At 36.7% G+C, this 15982-nt stretch overlaps 1 protein-coding gene across 3 annotated transcripts in view; it reads left to right on the top strand.

Moving 5' to 3' along the window:
* Positions 1 to 15982, top strand: part of GPR180 (G protein-coupled receptor 180) — a 40025-nt gene that overhangs the window by 1154 nt on the left and 22889 nt on the right. For all 3 annotated transcript variants that reach the window (XR_002078620.2, XR_002078621.2, XM_019444080.2), the window contains exons 2-3: positions 1711 to 1869; positions 9801 to 10001. Coding sequence is in view for 1 of the 3 variants with exons in the window: in XM_019444080.2 (XP_019299625.1) it covers positions 1711 to 1869; positions 9801 to 10001 (360 nt within the window). In the remaining 2 variants the exon portion in view is untranslated. The remainder of the gene's footprint in view (positions 1 to 1710; positions 1870 to 9800; positions 10002 to 15982) is intronic.

Here is a 15982-nt window from a genome sequence, read left to right as displayed (position 1 = left end):
GGTCCTAGAGAGGATTCTTAGAAGATAATAGGAGCAAGAAGCTATTTTGGTGTGGGGAATTTAAAGTATTGGGAAGGTACAGAATTGGTGATGTAAAGGAAGAGGAACCTGAATTTTTTTTTTTTTTTATACTCAAAGTGTTTAAAACAACTGAGAAAAGAAAAGCAACCCAGTTTTCCAAAATCCAGTGTGGCACAGATCTTGAGTGAAGAAGAAACTCTAGAAATGGTTTTGTTATTATATTTTAGGTCACATTTTTAGTTTTTTTAATCAACTGGCTGTAACTGTACTTTGAATATTGACAGTGATAGTAAAGACATTACAATAAATGGCACAACCTGGACAGTGCTGGAAAATCTGGGCTATATGGAAGCTACAACCTGGATTATCACTCAAGACTAGCAGAGGACTTAGACAACCAGGATATTTCATGATGATATTTCATGAATATCATCATGATATTCCATAAACATACGTTTGAAATCCAGGTGTTTTAAGGAAGATTGAGGAATTGAGTGTTCAAGTATATTCACACACACACTCTCATTGTGTGTATTTATTACCAATTTTCAGTGAATTTGAATTCAGTAGAATAATATTACTAAATTACACTGAAATAATAAACTCTAACTCAGTGCAATTTAAGATGGTAAGCCTTTGAGTCACTCTTAAAATTATTGATAATTTGGGGGAACCTGGGTGGCTCAGTCGGTTAAGCGTCTGACTCTTGGTTTTGGCTCAGGTCATGATCTCACAGTTTGAGGGTTCGAGCCTTGCTTTGGGCTCTGCGCTGACAGTGCAGAGCCTGCTTGGGATTCTCTCTTGCCCTCTCTCTCTGCCCTCCCTTGATCTCACTCTCTGTCTCCCTCCCTCAAAATAAATAAACAAAAAAAATTAAAAATAAAATAAAATTTTTGATAATTTGTAATGTGATCAATTTATGTAGGAGACTTGGACATTCTTTGATACATACTGTACATTTAAATTTATTTAAAATGTTTAATTAGAGTAAAATTATAATAAAGTGATGACAGCAACAGAAGAATATATCTTAGAATGAAATAAGTCTCCAGCTTTTCTTCTCACCTAGAGGCAACTACTTTTTACCATTTCTGTTAGGGCCTTAAATGTAGTTAGTGTGTGCACCCAGGCTTATTCTGTAGTGTCTTTACAGTATCTATTGTTCTGAAAGTTCTTTTGTAAAAGTCACAGATGTCACATTTTTTACATGGTCTAAAATGTTTACCCCCAAACTAATTTATTTAAACTTTCTTGCTATTAGCTATGCTTATTTTTTACATTAAAAGTATAGCTAAATATTAGCATACATGTTACTTTAGAAAACAAGAGCAACTTTGGTGGGAAATTGCTGTAGATGGTTTATAAACAAAGATTAAAGCCATGTGGAGTGGTTCTAAAAATGAGGCAAAAATTCTGTGACAGTGAATGTCCAGATATAGTGAAATGTCATCAGTTTTCCTCAGAAGTAGATGGAGACACCACAGGTTAAGTTTGGATAATTAATATGAATAGTTTCTTGACTTGCCTCTGAATGGGCTGTTCATTCTCATGTGATCTACCTAGTTAAGTGAGATTTAAGAAAAACTGCTCTTTAAATTCCTGTTTTGATAAATACAGATGTTGAATTGTCTTGTCATTTCAGTTCCATACAAGACCAAACTTGTTGATAATTTTTGTTTTAATGTCAAGGTGACCATGCTCTTCTGTGTGTCAGAATCAACAACATAGCAGGAGCTGTTGGGAAAGAAGCTAAACTCTACCTGTTCCAAGCCCAGGAATGGCTAAAGCTCCAGGAAAGCAGTCATGGTTATAGTTGCAATGAAAAATTGTCCAAAGCTCAGTTGACAAGTGAGTATCTCCTTTTTCTTTTGATCATTAGATCTGTTTTTTGACTCCTGAATGTTGAAGTCTGTTGTTTATATACCAAGATGTTTCATGACACATCATGCTTTGATGACATTTTGTCTAGTACATTTTAAGCTGAAGTTTAAGGAAACCGACTTTTTCCTTGATCAAGGGGCAGAATGCCTTTTCCCTCCCTTTATCATTAAAAATTTTTGAAAAATATCTAGCTAATTTATAAAGGCATACTTTCATTCATTTGGACTTCTTACAAGTCACATAATTCACACCAGTATGGCAAATATATTTTGACCCAGTGGCAGCATGGAATGAACGATAGCATTTGTTGAATGCTTATTATCTGCTAGCACTGAGCAAAGCACTAAACATGTATTATCTCAGTTAATTGTATAATTTAGCCCAAGTGATGCTGTTTTGCAACATGTTACTAGAACATGGGACCTAATCATGTGGTGACACAGTATGTCATCTTGGGATGTACAAGCACCACATCATTTGTAAACTTCTAGATTTGCCTCTAGAGAAGCTCTGCTTTTATTATCCTAGTTGCCTGTATCCTGGAGCCCTTCCATTCTCATCAGGACTATCCCACGTATTAGGGTGCACTATCCAGAATTAGTGCAACTCTTTTTAATTTCTGTATAAACGAAGGGCATATACCATGCTACCCATGTTACCTGCTGGAAGTTAATTGGTTGTAGAAGACATGAGAAATGTGAAACTTCCATTAGAAGAAATAGGAATTATCCCTCTCCCCTCTCCCTTCTGTAGGGAAACAGAATTATCCCTCTGTTTCCCCTACTGTCTTCTGCATATCAGTGAGTCTCTGAATCTTCTTTTGATTAGTCAAGTAAAACATTGCCATTTCTAAACTTTCAGCCTTCCTAGTCTTAGCAGCTCTCTTAGGTCCCTCATAAGGTAGCTAGCTGCAGTAGGATTAAGAGTAGAAGACCCCAGTCCTTGCCACCTCGTGTAGGGATCTCTTATTTAGATTTATGAGATGACATTAACAGTATGTTGAAGAAGTCTCAAATGACTGGATTCAGATATCAAAGAGACAGTTATATAAACTTATTTACCTCTCCCTTGAATTTTAGAACTAACCTGGGAAATTTGTGCAAATGCTCATTATCAGTTATCTTTTCCTTTCTATACCAATTTGGTCATCTGAATGTTCCACATATGTATAAAAAGTTCTGGCCTTCCATTCCTACTTCTTATAATGTCCCAAACCAATTCATCCTCTTGCCCATCTAGACCTCACCCTCTTCCAGTGTTCCCTGTTTCAGGAACCAACACCACCATCTATCCAGTAAGCAAGCTAGAAATCAAGGAGTCTTCCAACACTCCATCTTTGACCTCTCCATCTCCTTCCAGTCTATCAGTGAGTGACCTCTAAATCTCTCTTGAATCATCTACTTTTCTTCATCTCTGCCTCCACCACGTTATTCCAGTCTGCCATAATTTCTTGCCTATTGCAGTAGTCTCCCATGTGGCCACTGCTGCCGTGCTGGTGCCCCCCGGAACCAGAGTGATCTTTCTGAACAGGGATCACGTCACATTCACTTCTTACCACACTCATAAATACTTCTCTTTTTCTACTGCTCTTAGGACAAAGACATGCCTCCTTAACCTGATTAGCGAAGCCATCATAGTCTGGCCAGTGTTTGCCCCCCAGTTCTGTCTCACAGCATTGTCCCCTCCTGCCTCATTTTATCTGTGGGCTTGTTCTATTTCAGTGCTACCCTGGGCCTTTGCATAGGCTTTTCCTCTCTTGTTCTTCCTTCCCTTTTTGGCTCCTTCCTACACTAAGTTAACATGTGAGTTTTTATAGCTTGTTTTCCTCCACAGCACATATTATAGTTACCGCTTTTCATTTTATTTATTTGTTATAAAATCAGCGAGAGAAGCAAAGCTCTTCTGGTCTACCCATTCACTCATGCATACACTGGGCACTTTCATGCTTCATGTACTAGGCAAGGCACTTAGGATAAATCAGGAACTAAAATACACTCTCTTTGTCTTTATGGCTAGTGGGGGGTCACAGGAATGAATCTGATCAATGTGAATAAATACGAAATTGCAATTGTGGTAAGTACTATGGATGCTAGTCACATGGTGTTAGGAGAATGAAAACTTATGTCTTTGTAGCTTTTACTAAGTATTTGTAGGATGAATCGTCATAGAGCTTAGGGCTTGAAGGGCTTTTGGTTTTTTGGTTTTTTGGTTTGTTTTAAAGTTTATTTATTTAGGGGCATCTGGGTGGCTCAGTCTTTTGGGTATCTGATTTCGGCTCAGATCATGATCTTACAGTTCGTAGGTTCGGGCCCTGCATCGGGTTCTGTCCTGACAGCTCAGAGCCTGGAGCCTGCTTCAGATTCTGTGTTTCCCTCTCTTTGCTCCTCCCCAGTCATGCTCTGTCTCTCAAAATAAATAGACTTAAAAAAAATTTTTTTTAACATTTATTTATTTTTGAGAGAGAGGGTGCATGAGAAAGGGACAAAGAGGGAGAGAGAGAATCCCAAACAGGCTCCACGCTGACATGGGGCTTGATCTCACCACTGTGAGATCATGACCTGAGCCAGTATTAAGGGTCAGATGCTTAACCGACTGAGGCCCCCAGGCCCCCCTTTTTTGTTTTTATTTTAATTCAATGTAGTTAACATAGTGTTATATTAGTTTCAGGTGTATAATGTAGTGAATCAACAATTCTATACACTACTCAGTGCTGATCATAATAAATGTTCTCTTAATCCCTTTTACCTATTTCACCCGTCCCCCCACTTTCCTCCCCTGTTTGTTCTCTGTAGATAAGAGTCTTTTTTTCTTTTTTTGTCTCTTTTTCTTTGTTAGTTTGTTTTGTTTCTTAAATTCCACATATGAGAAAAATCAGATGGTATTTATCTTTCTCCTGACTGACTTATTTCACTTAGCAGTAACTCTCTAGATCCATCCATATTGTTGCAAATGGCAAGATTTTATTTTTTTCATGGTTGAGTATTATTTCACTGTATGTCTATACCGCATCTTCCTCATCCATTCATCTATCAATGGACAGTTGGGCTGCTTCCATAATTTGGCTATTGTAAATAATGCTGCAGTAAACGTAGGGGTGTGTATATCTTTTCAAAGTAATGTTTTCATATTCTTTGAGTAAATACCCAGTAGTGCAATTACTGTATCATATGGCAGTTCTGTTTTTAATTTTTTGAGGAACCTCCATTCTGCATATAGTGACTACACGAGTTTCCCTTTCCAACAACAGTGCATGAGGGTTCCTTTTTCTCCACATCCTCGCCAACACTTGCTATTTCTTACATTTTTTTTAAACCATTCAGGGAGGTGTGAGATGATATCTCATTGTGGTTTTGATTTGTATTCCCCTGATGATGAGTGATGTTGAGCATCTTTTCATGTGTCTGTTGGCCATCTGGATGTCTTCCTTGGAGAAATATTTATTTGTGTCTTCTGCCTATTTCTAAATTGGATTGTGGTTTTTTGGTATTGAGTTGTATTATGTATTTTAAGTTGTTTATGTATTTTGGATACTAATCTTCCATCAGATACGTCATTTGCAAATATCTTCTATTTACTAGGTTGTCTTTTTGTTTTGTGGATTGTTTCTTTTGCTGTGCAGAAGCTTCTTATTTTGATGTAGTCCCAATAGTTTATTTTTTCTTTTATTTCCCTTGCCTCAGAAGACATATCTAGAAAAATGTTGCTTCGGCCAGTGTCAGAAAAATTACTACCTGTGTTCTCAAAAATTTTTATGGTTTCAGGTCTTCAGGACCCACATTTAGGTCTTTAATCCATTTTGACTTTTATTTTTGTGTCTGGTGTAAGAAAGTGGTCCAGTTTCATTCCTTTGTATGTAGCTGTCCAGGTTTCCCAACACCATTTGTTGGAGATATTGAGGGTTTTTTTCTGGTTGGTAGGCTGATTGCTTTGTATTTGGTACCTCAAAGTCTTTTTCTCTCTCCAGTAAAAACTTATGAGGCCATTTAAAGCTTTGACTTCTAGGAATTGATTTGTTTCTTTATATTACCTTGTTAATATTATACCATACCCTGTATGCACTTGCAAAAACATAATTTTTATATCAGTCATATACCTTCAGTCCCTGAACTTATGGGTACAAGGAGACAGTACGGTGTGATGGAAAGGCTGCTAAACTGAGAACCATGGCTTGTTTTCTTTGAGCCTCACTTTACCTATCTGTACATCAGGAAAGTTGGGTTAGTTTTTGCTAAGGTTCCCAAAAGTCCTAACCTGATGTAATTCTAAATATAACTCTTCAGGATGTAGTTGAATCTATATAGGGCTATAACTTATGTAAAATCTCTAGCAGATGTTTCTTAGACTATTTTTCCTTCTTCTCTGTTCTTCTGTTGAGTGCAAGGGTATTATTGGAATGGAAGATCTCAGGTAATAAGAATTTGTGGGGGAATGTTGATTGTTTTGTTAAATTTGGGGACCTGAAATAAATTAAGTACTGGTAATATATATAGATATATCTATATCTATCTATCTATAGATATATATCTATAGATACATGTATAGATATATATATATATCGCTTTTTACAAATCTTATCAATTCTTTTCCCAATACCAAAAGCCAAGTCTTAAGAAAATCTATATTCTCTACCTTTTACATATTAGTGGTCATATTTATAGTATGTTATTATTTAGAGGCTTTGGTGCATTGAAACACAAAACATATCCTTAAATGCATGACAGTGTAGTAGTACCACATATTTTTAAGTAATTTCTTGTAGAAATATTCTCATTTCCTGGCCATTAATGAGACTTTGAGGATTGAATAGCCTTTTACCTACTTGGTAATGTGTTCCTTAACTGTTTCTAACTCCTATGAAAAACCTTGTGACTGTGAACTATGAAAAGACTAGCAGATTTGAAAAATCCTGTAGTGTCAGATGTTGCTTGTGAGTATATATATTCCCCCAAATTAATGTTTGAGAAATTATTTTTCTGTCTTCCTTTTTCCTCTTTCAATAATGCTATAAAACATCAAATTTTAAAACAATGGTAAAAACTATTTTGTAGGTTTTTAAAGCAAGCAAAGGAGACATTTAAAAGCACTGAAAATTACAACTGTATGTAAAAAACATTTAACAAGGAGGTTTGGGGTAATTTGCTGTCATATTACAAGAGCTAAATATTTTGCATATAAAACATTTTTAGTATTATCTTTTTACATCAGATGCATAAGATTTCCCTTTGTACAATTGATGTGTTTTATAAATCATTTAAAGATATTAGCGTTTTATTATTTTGTGTATTTTTGTTAACAGTATTCATTTTCTTTAATAACCTGATTCGGCAACTAGCCATTTAACGTTATTGTCTGCAATTCAAGTTTTGTTAATATTTGAGATACTAATTACATCAGCATAGCACATGCATGCTGTGTGGTAGTCTTTTGTCTCAAAAACAATGAACATACAGTTTTGTGAAGAGGTTTGTTTCCCAGGCCTGCTAAAAAAGGCCACAAGACAAAAACTGAAGGCCAGTATCACTTTTTGAAGCACACTTTTGTTTTTATTTGATGTAAATCTGCACAATTGAAAATGAAACATTAAAGAGTATATTGGTGAAAAATATAATAGTTAATTTTTATTTTTTATGTCATCTTATCTAAGAAAAAAATCACAAGTGATGAAATAGCAAAGTAGCAGAACCGTTATATTATGAGGTCCAAATTATGTCATTGTGAGCTGCACATTTCACATGCCTAATTTCTGAGCCACTGGTGATCATATATTGAATTCTTGTTAAAGGTCTTCAAATATTTATCAGAAACTAGAGTCTTTGCTACGCATTTCAAGAAGCTATACGGTAAAAATAAATAAATAAGTAAGCAAAAAAAAAAAACGCAGTATAAATGCCAGCCAATTTAAGATAGCCCCCAAAAAACAATGCTGTGGCATTATTAATAAAATCAGCATGTCCGCTTCAACTGCTGTTAATGAAATTCCCAATTGTAAAGTTTTAAGTCCTCAAAATTTGAATCCTGACTAGATAAATCTGTATCTCATTTTAAAGACCATCCATAAGTAGTATTCTTTAAACATTTTGTTAGGAACATTTCCATTCATATAGATATGTTGAAAGTGTAGTACAACTAGCATCTGTATATCCTGGCTTAGATTCAATAATTGTTAATATTTTGTTACATTTGCTTCTTATTCGTACGTGTGTGATTTTTGTTTTAAATCACAGCATAAGAAAATAAGCTGTGGATGTCATGAGCAGTTTGCCCCAGCATGTATCTTATAAGAGTGAGGAAATTCTTCCATTAGCATTACCATTATGATGCCTAAGAAAAGGAATAAGTTCGTAATATCCTCTAAAATCTCTTCCACATGCAGATCATCAAGTTTATCTCAACAAGTGTCTTTTATTTATTAAAAAGTATTTTTTCTTCAATTGAGAAAAAGATCAGGACTAGCTGGCCTGCTGTGGGGGCAATCTAGAGTTGGAGATTGGGCCCATCACTATCTTATATTTTAAGAATACTTTGTATAGAATCAGACTCTTTAGGTAGGATTTTTATATACTGTCTCATTTGCTCCTGACAAGAACTGTGAGCCAGACAGGTCAGGTACCTTAATTTTACTACTGAAGAAGCACATTTCGAGAGGTTAAGCAATTTATTTGCTGAGTCATGAGGTTATTAAGTAATAGCACCAACTCGGCTACTTTTTTTATTCTACAGTGTTTGAGACATAACCCTCCTACGTGAGAGTACCTCGTAAGTCAGAATCATAGTTTCAGATTTGGAATGCATATTAGACACCATTAACTGTTTCTCAGAAGGGGTGCTATTGACGTTTTCGGTGGAACAGGTCTTTATTGTATGACATTTTACCTTGGATTACATGCGGTTTGGCACAGCCTCCCTCCAAGGACCTTGTCCACTATTGTGACAACAAAACTGTCCCTGCACATTTTCAAATGCCCTGGAGGGGAGCAGGATTACCCTGCATTGAGAACCATTTATTGGTATAACTACCTGTTTTAAAGAAAGGAAAAGGAGAATTATCCTTTATTCAGCACCTAGTGTACGACAGGTACCATCCTACGTGACTCCTATACCTCAGTGCTTTCTTCCGCTCCTTGCTCCAAGTATTATCTCCATTTTACAGATGAAGAGAGTAAATGTCATTGCTTGTACATCTTGCCCAAGTTTACATGGCAGGTAAGTATTGGAAGCCAGGATTCAAACACAGATCTGTGTGATGCCAACTTTCATGAACCTCCCCGTTCCCCCACGATAGAGACCGGGCCCAGTATAACAACTCTTACGTTCCCATCATTTCTATTTTTCCACTTTGAGTATCTTTTTAATGAATAATCAACGAGAAAACAATTTTGGAAAATCGTTTGAAGGTATATGTCGGTCATAGTTTTTAGATACAGTGATTCCCTGAGTTGAATGCTCCATTTTAAATTTAACGCAAATATAATTTTCAAAAATGTCTCTGCAGCAGTTACACAGCTTTGTGAATGTACTTAATGCCACAGAACTGTACACTTCAAAATGGTTAAAACGGTCATGTGTTAGGCATGTTTTACCACAATAAAAAAGAAAATATTTTTAGTGTTGCTAATCCACATGAAAATTTTGACATACTTAAAATTCAAATTCAGAATTTCATTGAAACCATTCTACTCATTTGTGATGCTTCACAGGACTTTTATAATGACTCCTTTGGTTAAGATACATTATTTTTATCTACCTTATGATTTACAGACCTTATTCCAAAACTACACCAGGGGTTTGATTTTCAAGGTAATAAGAACTAAACAAAACTGCGAATTGATTATATGACTAAAACAACGAATACATTTGCGAACTTTGCTTTGAAAGTACTATTTTCTTTCTCTTTAAAGTGGCCATGAATCAGACTGAACATAATCTGACTGTGTCCCAGATTCCATATCCACAAACGTGGCACGTGTTTTATGCAGACAAGTATACGTGCAAAGATGACAATGAGAATTCTCTGGCAGAAGATATCCCATTTGAAATGATGTTACTAAACCCAGATGCCGAAGGGAATCCATTTGATCATTTTAGTGCTGGAGAATCTGGTAAGAATATATACTCAAATGTATGTTCTAAGTATAGAAAAAGATTGATGCACAAATATCTTCATGTTGTGTTTTTAGAATATTAAAACTTAAAAGCAACTTAAGTGTGTAGTAGTAGGCAGATGGTAAATGAATCCTTTAATAGCATTTTAATAGCTATACTATTAACTTAAAGAAGCAGAACACTAAATTTTATATTTTACGATTTCAAGTATGTTACAAAATGCACAGAATGAAGCAGAGAGAAGTACAGAAATATTAACAGAATGTTTCTATGTTTTGGGTGGTAGTATTATGGCTGATTTTTAGTCTTCTCTATACATTCTAAACCTTTTTTGTTCTTATGATAACATAGCATTATTTTTATAAACAGAAAAATGTTAGAAAAATGTTAATAAATTGAGCAATCTAAATTGGAAAACCAATTTTTAAGTGAGATAGAAACTGACCTACTTTTCCCAACTTGTTTAAACAGATTAGGGATTATCTTCATAGGAGCTTGCAACCATTTTAAGAGTGATCAAAGTTTATAATGTTTTCCAAAATCAGAATTTATATGCCCATAAAATATGGGCATATAAAATATGCCATCAAAATTTTAGGTCATGGGGCGCCTGGGTGGCTCAGTCAGTTAAATGTCCGACTTCGGCTTAAGTCATGATCTCACGGTTTGTGGGTTCGAGCCCCTTGTCGGCCTCTGTGCTGACAGCTCAGAGCCTGGAGCCTGCTTCGGATTCTGTCTCCCTCTCTCTGCTTCTTCCCCATTCATGCTCTGTCTCTCTCTGTCTCTCAAAAAGAAACTTAAAAGGTTAAAAAAAATTTTTTTTTTAATTTTTGGTTGTGTATTGCTCTATGGAAGTAAGATTCCTAGCCCAAACAGAAATGAATGAATTCTTGTGATTAATGATAGACATGCTATGAAGTATTCCAGCAGACTTGTAAATCAGCGTGTCAGAATGAAGACTAAGATCTGTAGACTGTCTATCAAAGAAGGATTAGGAGTTTACTTCTTACTGAGTTCATTACCCATTTGGAAGAATCAGTCTGCTTAGAGAAAAATTTCAATCCCATTAAATCTCACTGACCATCATGGTGAGTGGGTGTAGGAAGAACAGGAATTGAGGCTACATTAGATTAAACCGGTTGTTTAGTTCAAAGTGTAAATTGTCACAGCTAGAAATGTAACTCGAGGAGCATGTGTTATGGGCAGTAGGTCACCAGTAACTTAACATGTGGAAAGATGAATTTTTTAAACTATCTTTTAGTCTAAAAACAATGTTTACATAGTGACAGAGTGCCAAACATTTTTAAATAGTTAAAAAGTTCTTTCTGTGAAGGAAATGACATAAGGGTAAGCCACTCAAGTTGTTTTTGAATGAAGATGAACTTAAAAGTTAAATTTTACTTAATAGTGCTTTGGAGCAGTATGGATCATTATTGGAAGTTAATTTAGTCCTACTGTTTCTTTTATCTTTATAACATTTTCTGTATTGGGGAACGCATTGATGAAATCCAGGTCTACTGATAGCATTGGATGGACAGTTGGATTAAATTGCTTGTATGGTCCCTTTTAACCATAAGTCTTCACTATTTCCTATGACACTAATTTTTAGGACTGGTAAAGGCTCAGAGAGAAGTAATGCTCTGCTGTGGTCCCTGAATGTGCAAACCCTACAGACTGAAGCGGAGTTCAAATCTAATAGCCCTTTCCCCTCCTGCCCTTTCAGCAATATGGCTTCAGTTCAAGAGGTGGTTTTATTTATTGTGTGGATCCATGAGACTCTGCTACATCCTGATATGCTTTTTTTTTTTGGCTTCCTTACCCAGACTCCCATTTTTGGTGTCTTTCCTCATTCCTAATTAGACTTCTGAACATTGACTATAGGCCATAGAATGATCACGTTTGTGGCCTGTGCCACTGAACATCAGTCATACTTGCCCTGGCTCACCCTGAACCCTGCCTACATCTTCCATTGTTTTTCCCAGCATCCTGAATTATGGCTAGCTTTGTCTTTAGTGTTCATACAAACTATTCCGATTCAGCTCTTAGTCCTGACTCCTTCTGATCTACCTTCTCCTATGACTGATTTTGATTTGATGCTTATACTTGTGTCTAAAATCTGTCTTATACTAGAATGGATAAAGTTACATTTAAACAACAGGCAAAATGTCACTATAGTATGTATTTTCATTAAGCATGGGATTCTGTGCAAGGCTAATCTGTGGGGATTGATTATTAACAAATGCCAGAAATACTCAGAAGTATTCAGATTTGTTATATGGCTGGCTTCATTCCTAGGGATCACATCATTTTATTGATTAAAATGCCTAGGAGCCTTAAAATATGATTAATTCCACATTGCCATGAGATGTGATGGTTTACATCGAAGTCTAAATCAGTGGTTCTCAACCCATCACTGTGCATCTGGAGAGCTTTAGAAAATATATAAATGTCCACCCTCTGAGACTCCAATAGATTGGCTTTTGGAGTGGAAGCCAGGCAACTATAGTTTGTCAGAGCTTCACGTTGACTCTAATGTACAGAACCAGTGATCTAAAAGTCCATATTCCACATTGTTTTGGTATTGTATTGGTTTTACAGTACAGTCTTGAGAGGGATTCTTCCTACAGTATAGGAAGCCTCAAGGTATGGAATTTATTTCCAGGGAGTAATCCCCAGTTAGTTCATCTTAGAAACTTCTTCTCATTTGTCTTTCTTTCCTGAGTAGGGAAAATTGATTTTCTATGGTTTTTACTGAGAATTGACTACTAAGCTGTATGTCTGAGGGGTTTGAATTACATAACCTGGTGCGGATAGCTGCAATCAATGCTACGCATTATTCTGGTTAGATTTTATCATTTGTTTTCTTTCAAACCAATTATGTGTTTTGTGTCTATCAAACTTCGGTTAAGCTCCTATTTCACAGATTGGTCTAGGTTAAAAAAAAAAAAAACCATTAAGGCAAGTATGATGCCACTTGACAAAACACTACATAGGAATATTATGCTTTAAGGTAGAATAAAGTAAAACTGCTTCTTAAAAAAATTAGAATTTTTGTTAAAAAATCAGCACTGTATTTGTGTTCTTGTTAGAGACGAACAGATGTACTTAGACTCCTGAGAGTTAAAGCATTATCATCTGAAGTAGACTGGTTTTCATCGCAATAATATTATAATATTATTCTCTGTTACGTCTGCCATCTCACTGTTTTTTCAAGATTCCAGATACGAGCTCTGGTAACATGTTGGCATGCTTTGGGTTTAAAGTAACAGAAAACTCGAATGCAGGTGGTACAGACAATGAATGAATTATCAGGCAGAAATTAATTATCTTACATAACAAGAATTGAGGCTTCCTCATGGTGGTTTAGTCAGCGTGTCTGTATCCTCCTGTCTTCTGACTGTCCGCGTTGTCCGTAGGCTAGCTCCCTCGTGTTCAGAGTTAACTGCGGTTCACTGTGTGGGCATCGCATCTAGATAACGGCAAAATTCAGTATGTCTTTTGAGAGCAAGGACACCTTCCTCAGAGGCTCCCTCGTCGCACTTCCCTGGGCAGAACGGGGTCACATGCCTTTGCTCTACAGCATCCTAAGAGAAATGTAAGTGAAGGTGTCAAAGAGGGTAGACCGACGTGTCAGAGTAAAGGGTTAGGCTTCCCTCTTACTGGCAGGAGTGTTGGAATTTCTGTGATCAGTTGAGACTGATCCAGATCCGTCTTGAAACACTTCAGGGTGGTGTGGACACCGGGGCTCTGAGGCTGCAAGCGGAGCGGGCAGGCGGGAGCGGGCCAGTGCCGCGGCCATGGCCGGTGACTCTCCCCTTGTCTTACCCTCTTTCCTCTCATCTCCCGTCCTTCAGCCGGAGCTGAGTTTTTCGAAGCTGTGCTGTAAGTTTTCTTCCTGCTGAATTTGGCCAGTGCTTCTTGCCGTGCAGCTTGCCTTAAAACCCACACATTTTCTCATAACGCATGTGTTTGCCGCCTGCTGCATACTCGTTTGATGGCACTTTTCTTCTTCCGTATCTAGGTGAGAGTTAGTGCCTGTTTTAGGATTAGAATCTAATCTCACGGTGAACAGATACAGACTGCTTTCTTGTGATGGATGGTGGCAGAATAAAAATTGATCACTGAGGAGAAAAAAAAACACTTTTTTTTTTCGAGAGCAACTTTATTTAAAAGAACAGTGAGTGCAGAGTCAGCATTTTATCTTTAGACTGTCTTGTGGACAGGGTCAAGGTAAGAATAATTTATGCAAAACTGAATGAACAAAGTACAGGGCACAGGTGTCCTGAGCTAGTTCAAGTTATTTAATATATTACCTGAATGAAATAATTTACTAGTTACAATGTTAGCTTTTCTGGAAGGTACATTTAATCTTGAATAATCCTAAAACATTTTTTTGCTACTGACATGCTTTCAAAAGTATCCTCCTCCGGTATTATTATTCTGTTTACTCAGTACATAGTCTGAGGATTTTCTTTTCATGGTAGATTTGTAACCTAATGGAGTCTGAAACTTTATCTTGTAATGGGTATTCTGTAAAGCATTATAAATAAATAGAATGAAAGAATGCCATAATTAAGTCTTCATACTAAGGAGGAAAAATAACGAAGATTCGAAAGGTAGACTAGCATAAAGAATTTTACTGACCCAGTGATAATATGTTTAGCGTATTTTCTGTCTTGTTCCATCACTATAACAATTCTGGGCTTATTGTTCCATTATTTCTAAAGCTGGAATACTTTTCTATGTAAGGAGTTTAAAAAGAAATTATGCCTCTTCAGTTATTTGATCTTCTCTTCCTGAAGTCTAAACATGCTTTTTCACCTGGAGGAGAGAAATGAACTAGCGACGTTTATATATGTAGAGCAGGAGAGACACCCAGTGGCTGAAATACTTACCTTTTTTTTTTTTTTTTTCCTCCTGACCATGCCAAAAACATGATTGAGATCGAACGTTTATTGACTGTTTTTCCTACTATTTGCATCTTCTGGATTGCTTTTTCAAAAAGAATACTCCTTTCTCTGCCTGTTGATTGGAGTTTACCTCAAAGGGGAAGCTAAAGCAGAGTCGGTCTTCGTGATCGATAGAGGTGATTGCGGTTTAGACTGTTTGTCCCCAGGCTCAGGAGAGGCAGCTCTGCTCACAGCCACCGTCACTAAGCGCCAGTGTTGTTTAGACACAATATGATATAAAATCATAGTATTATAGACTAGCTATCCCTCTGGTTTATGATAAATTTTTTCCAAATTTTCTGAAAAATAATACAGCTCAAAGATTCCAGGTACTGCAGAAAAAGGGGTATTTCTCTTGTGGCTGCATAAAGACTGTACTGGCAAGCTGCTAGTAGGAACTAGAGCCTGCTTAATGACTGGCACCGTTTTTAATATAAAGTCTGTTCACTTACTTGGTTCTTGTCGTTACCAAGCAGCTCCCTTTGCTCTTTGGAAATTTCTGCTTACTCAAAATATTTCTTTCACTGTGACCTCATTCGACTTCTTTGGTCTGTCCCAACATTAGCTCCTTTCAACTCCAGTGTCTATTGCCTGATTCTTTTCATGTTTTGTGATTTGATTTCCTGAGAGAATATGATTAGCCTAACTTACCTTGGAGAACCAAATTAGACTGGTGGCCAGTGGCTTGTCTCACCAGTGGCTCGTCTTTGGATTGCTGGCCATCTGGTCAGGTGTTAAACAGTTTTAAGTCAACTGTAGACTGGAGGCTTCTGGTCTCCATAGGATTTCCTTTTTGACAAGAGCTGAAGACAGTTGACTTCAGAAGGGGGCTCTGGTCATAACAGGTATTTTGAAACTCTCTCCAACTGAAAATGTAAGGTAATGGTACATTTCACGGTTGTGTTTCTGCATCAGAATCACCTGATGGGCTTATTAAAACACAGCTTGCTGGTCCCCTCTCCCACAATTTCTGATACAGCAGATCTGGGATGAGGCCCAAGCATGTGCATTTCTAACAAGTACCCTAC

Source organism: Panthera pardus, unplaced genomic scaffold (genome assembly GCF_024362965.1).
Source record: "Panthera pardus isolate Hobbes unplaced genomic scaffold, ASM2436296v1 HiC_scaffold_1, whole genome shotgun sequence".
In the NCBI taxonomy this organism is placed as follows: Eukaryota; Metazoa; Chordata; class Mammalia; order Carnivora; family Felidae; genus Panthera; species Panthera pardus.
The sequence above is the reverse complement of the archived record's forward strand: the minus strand, read 5'-3'. Positions and strand labels throughout refer to the sequence as shown.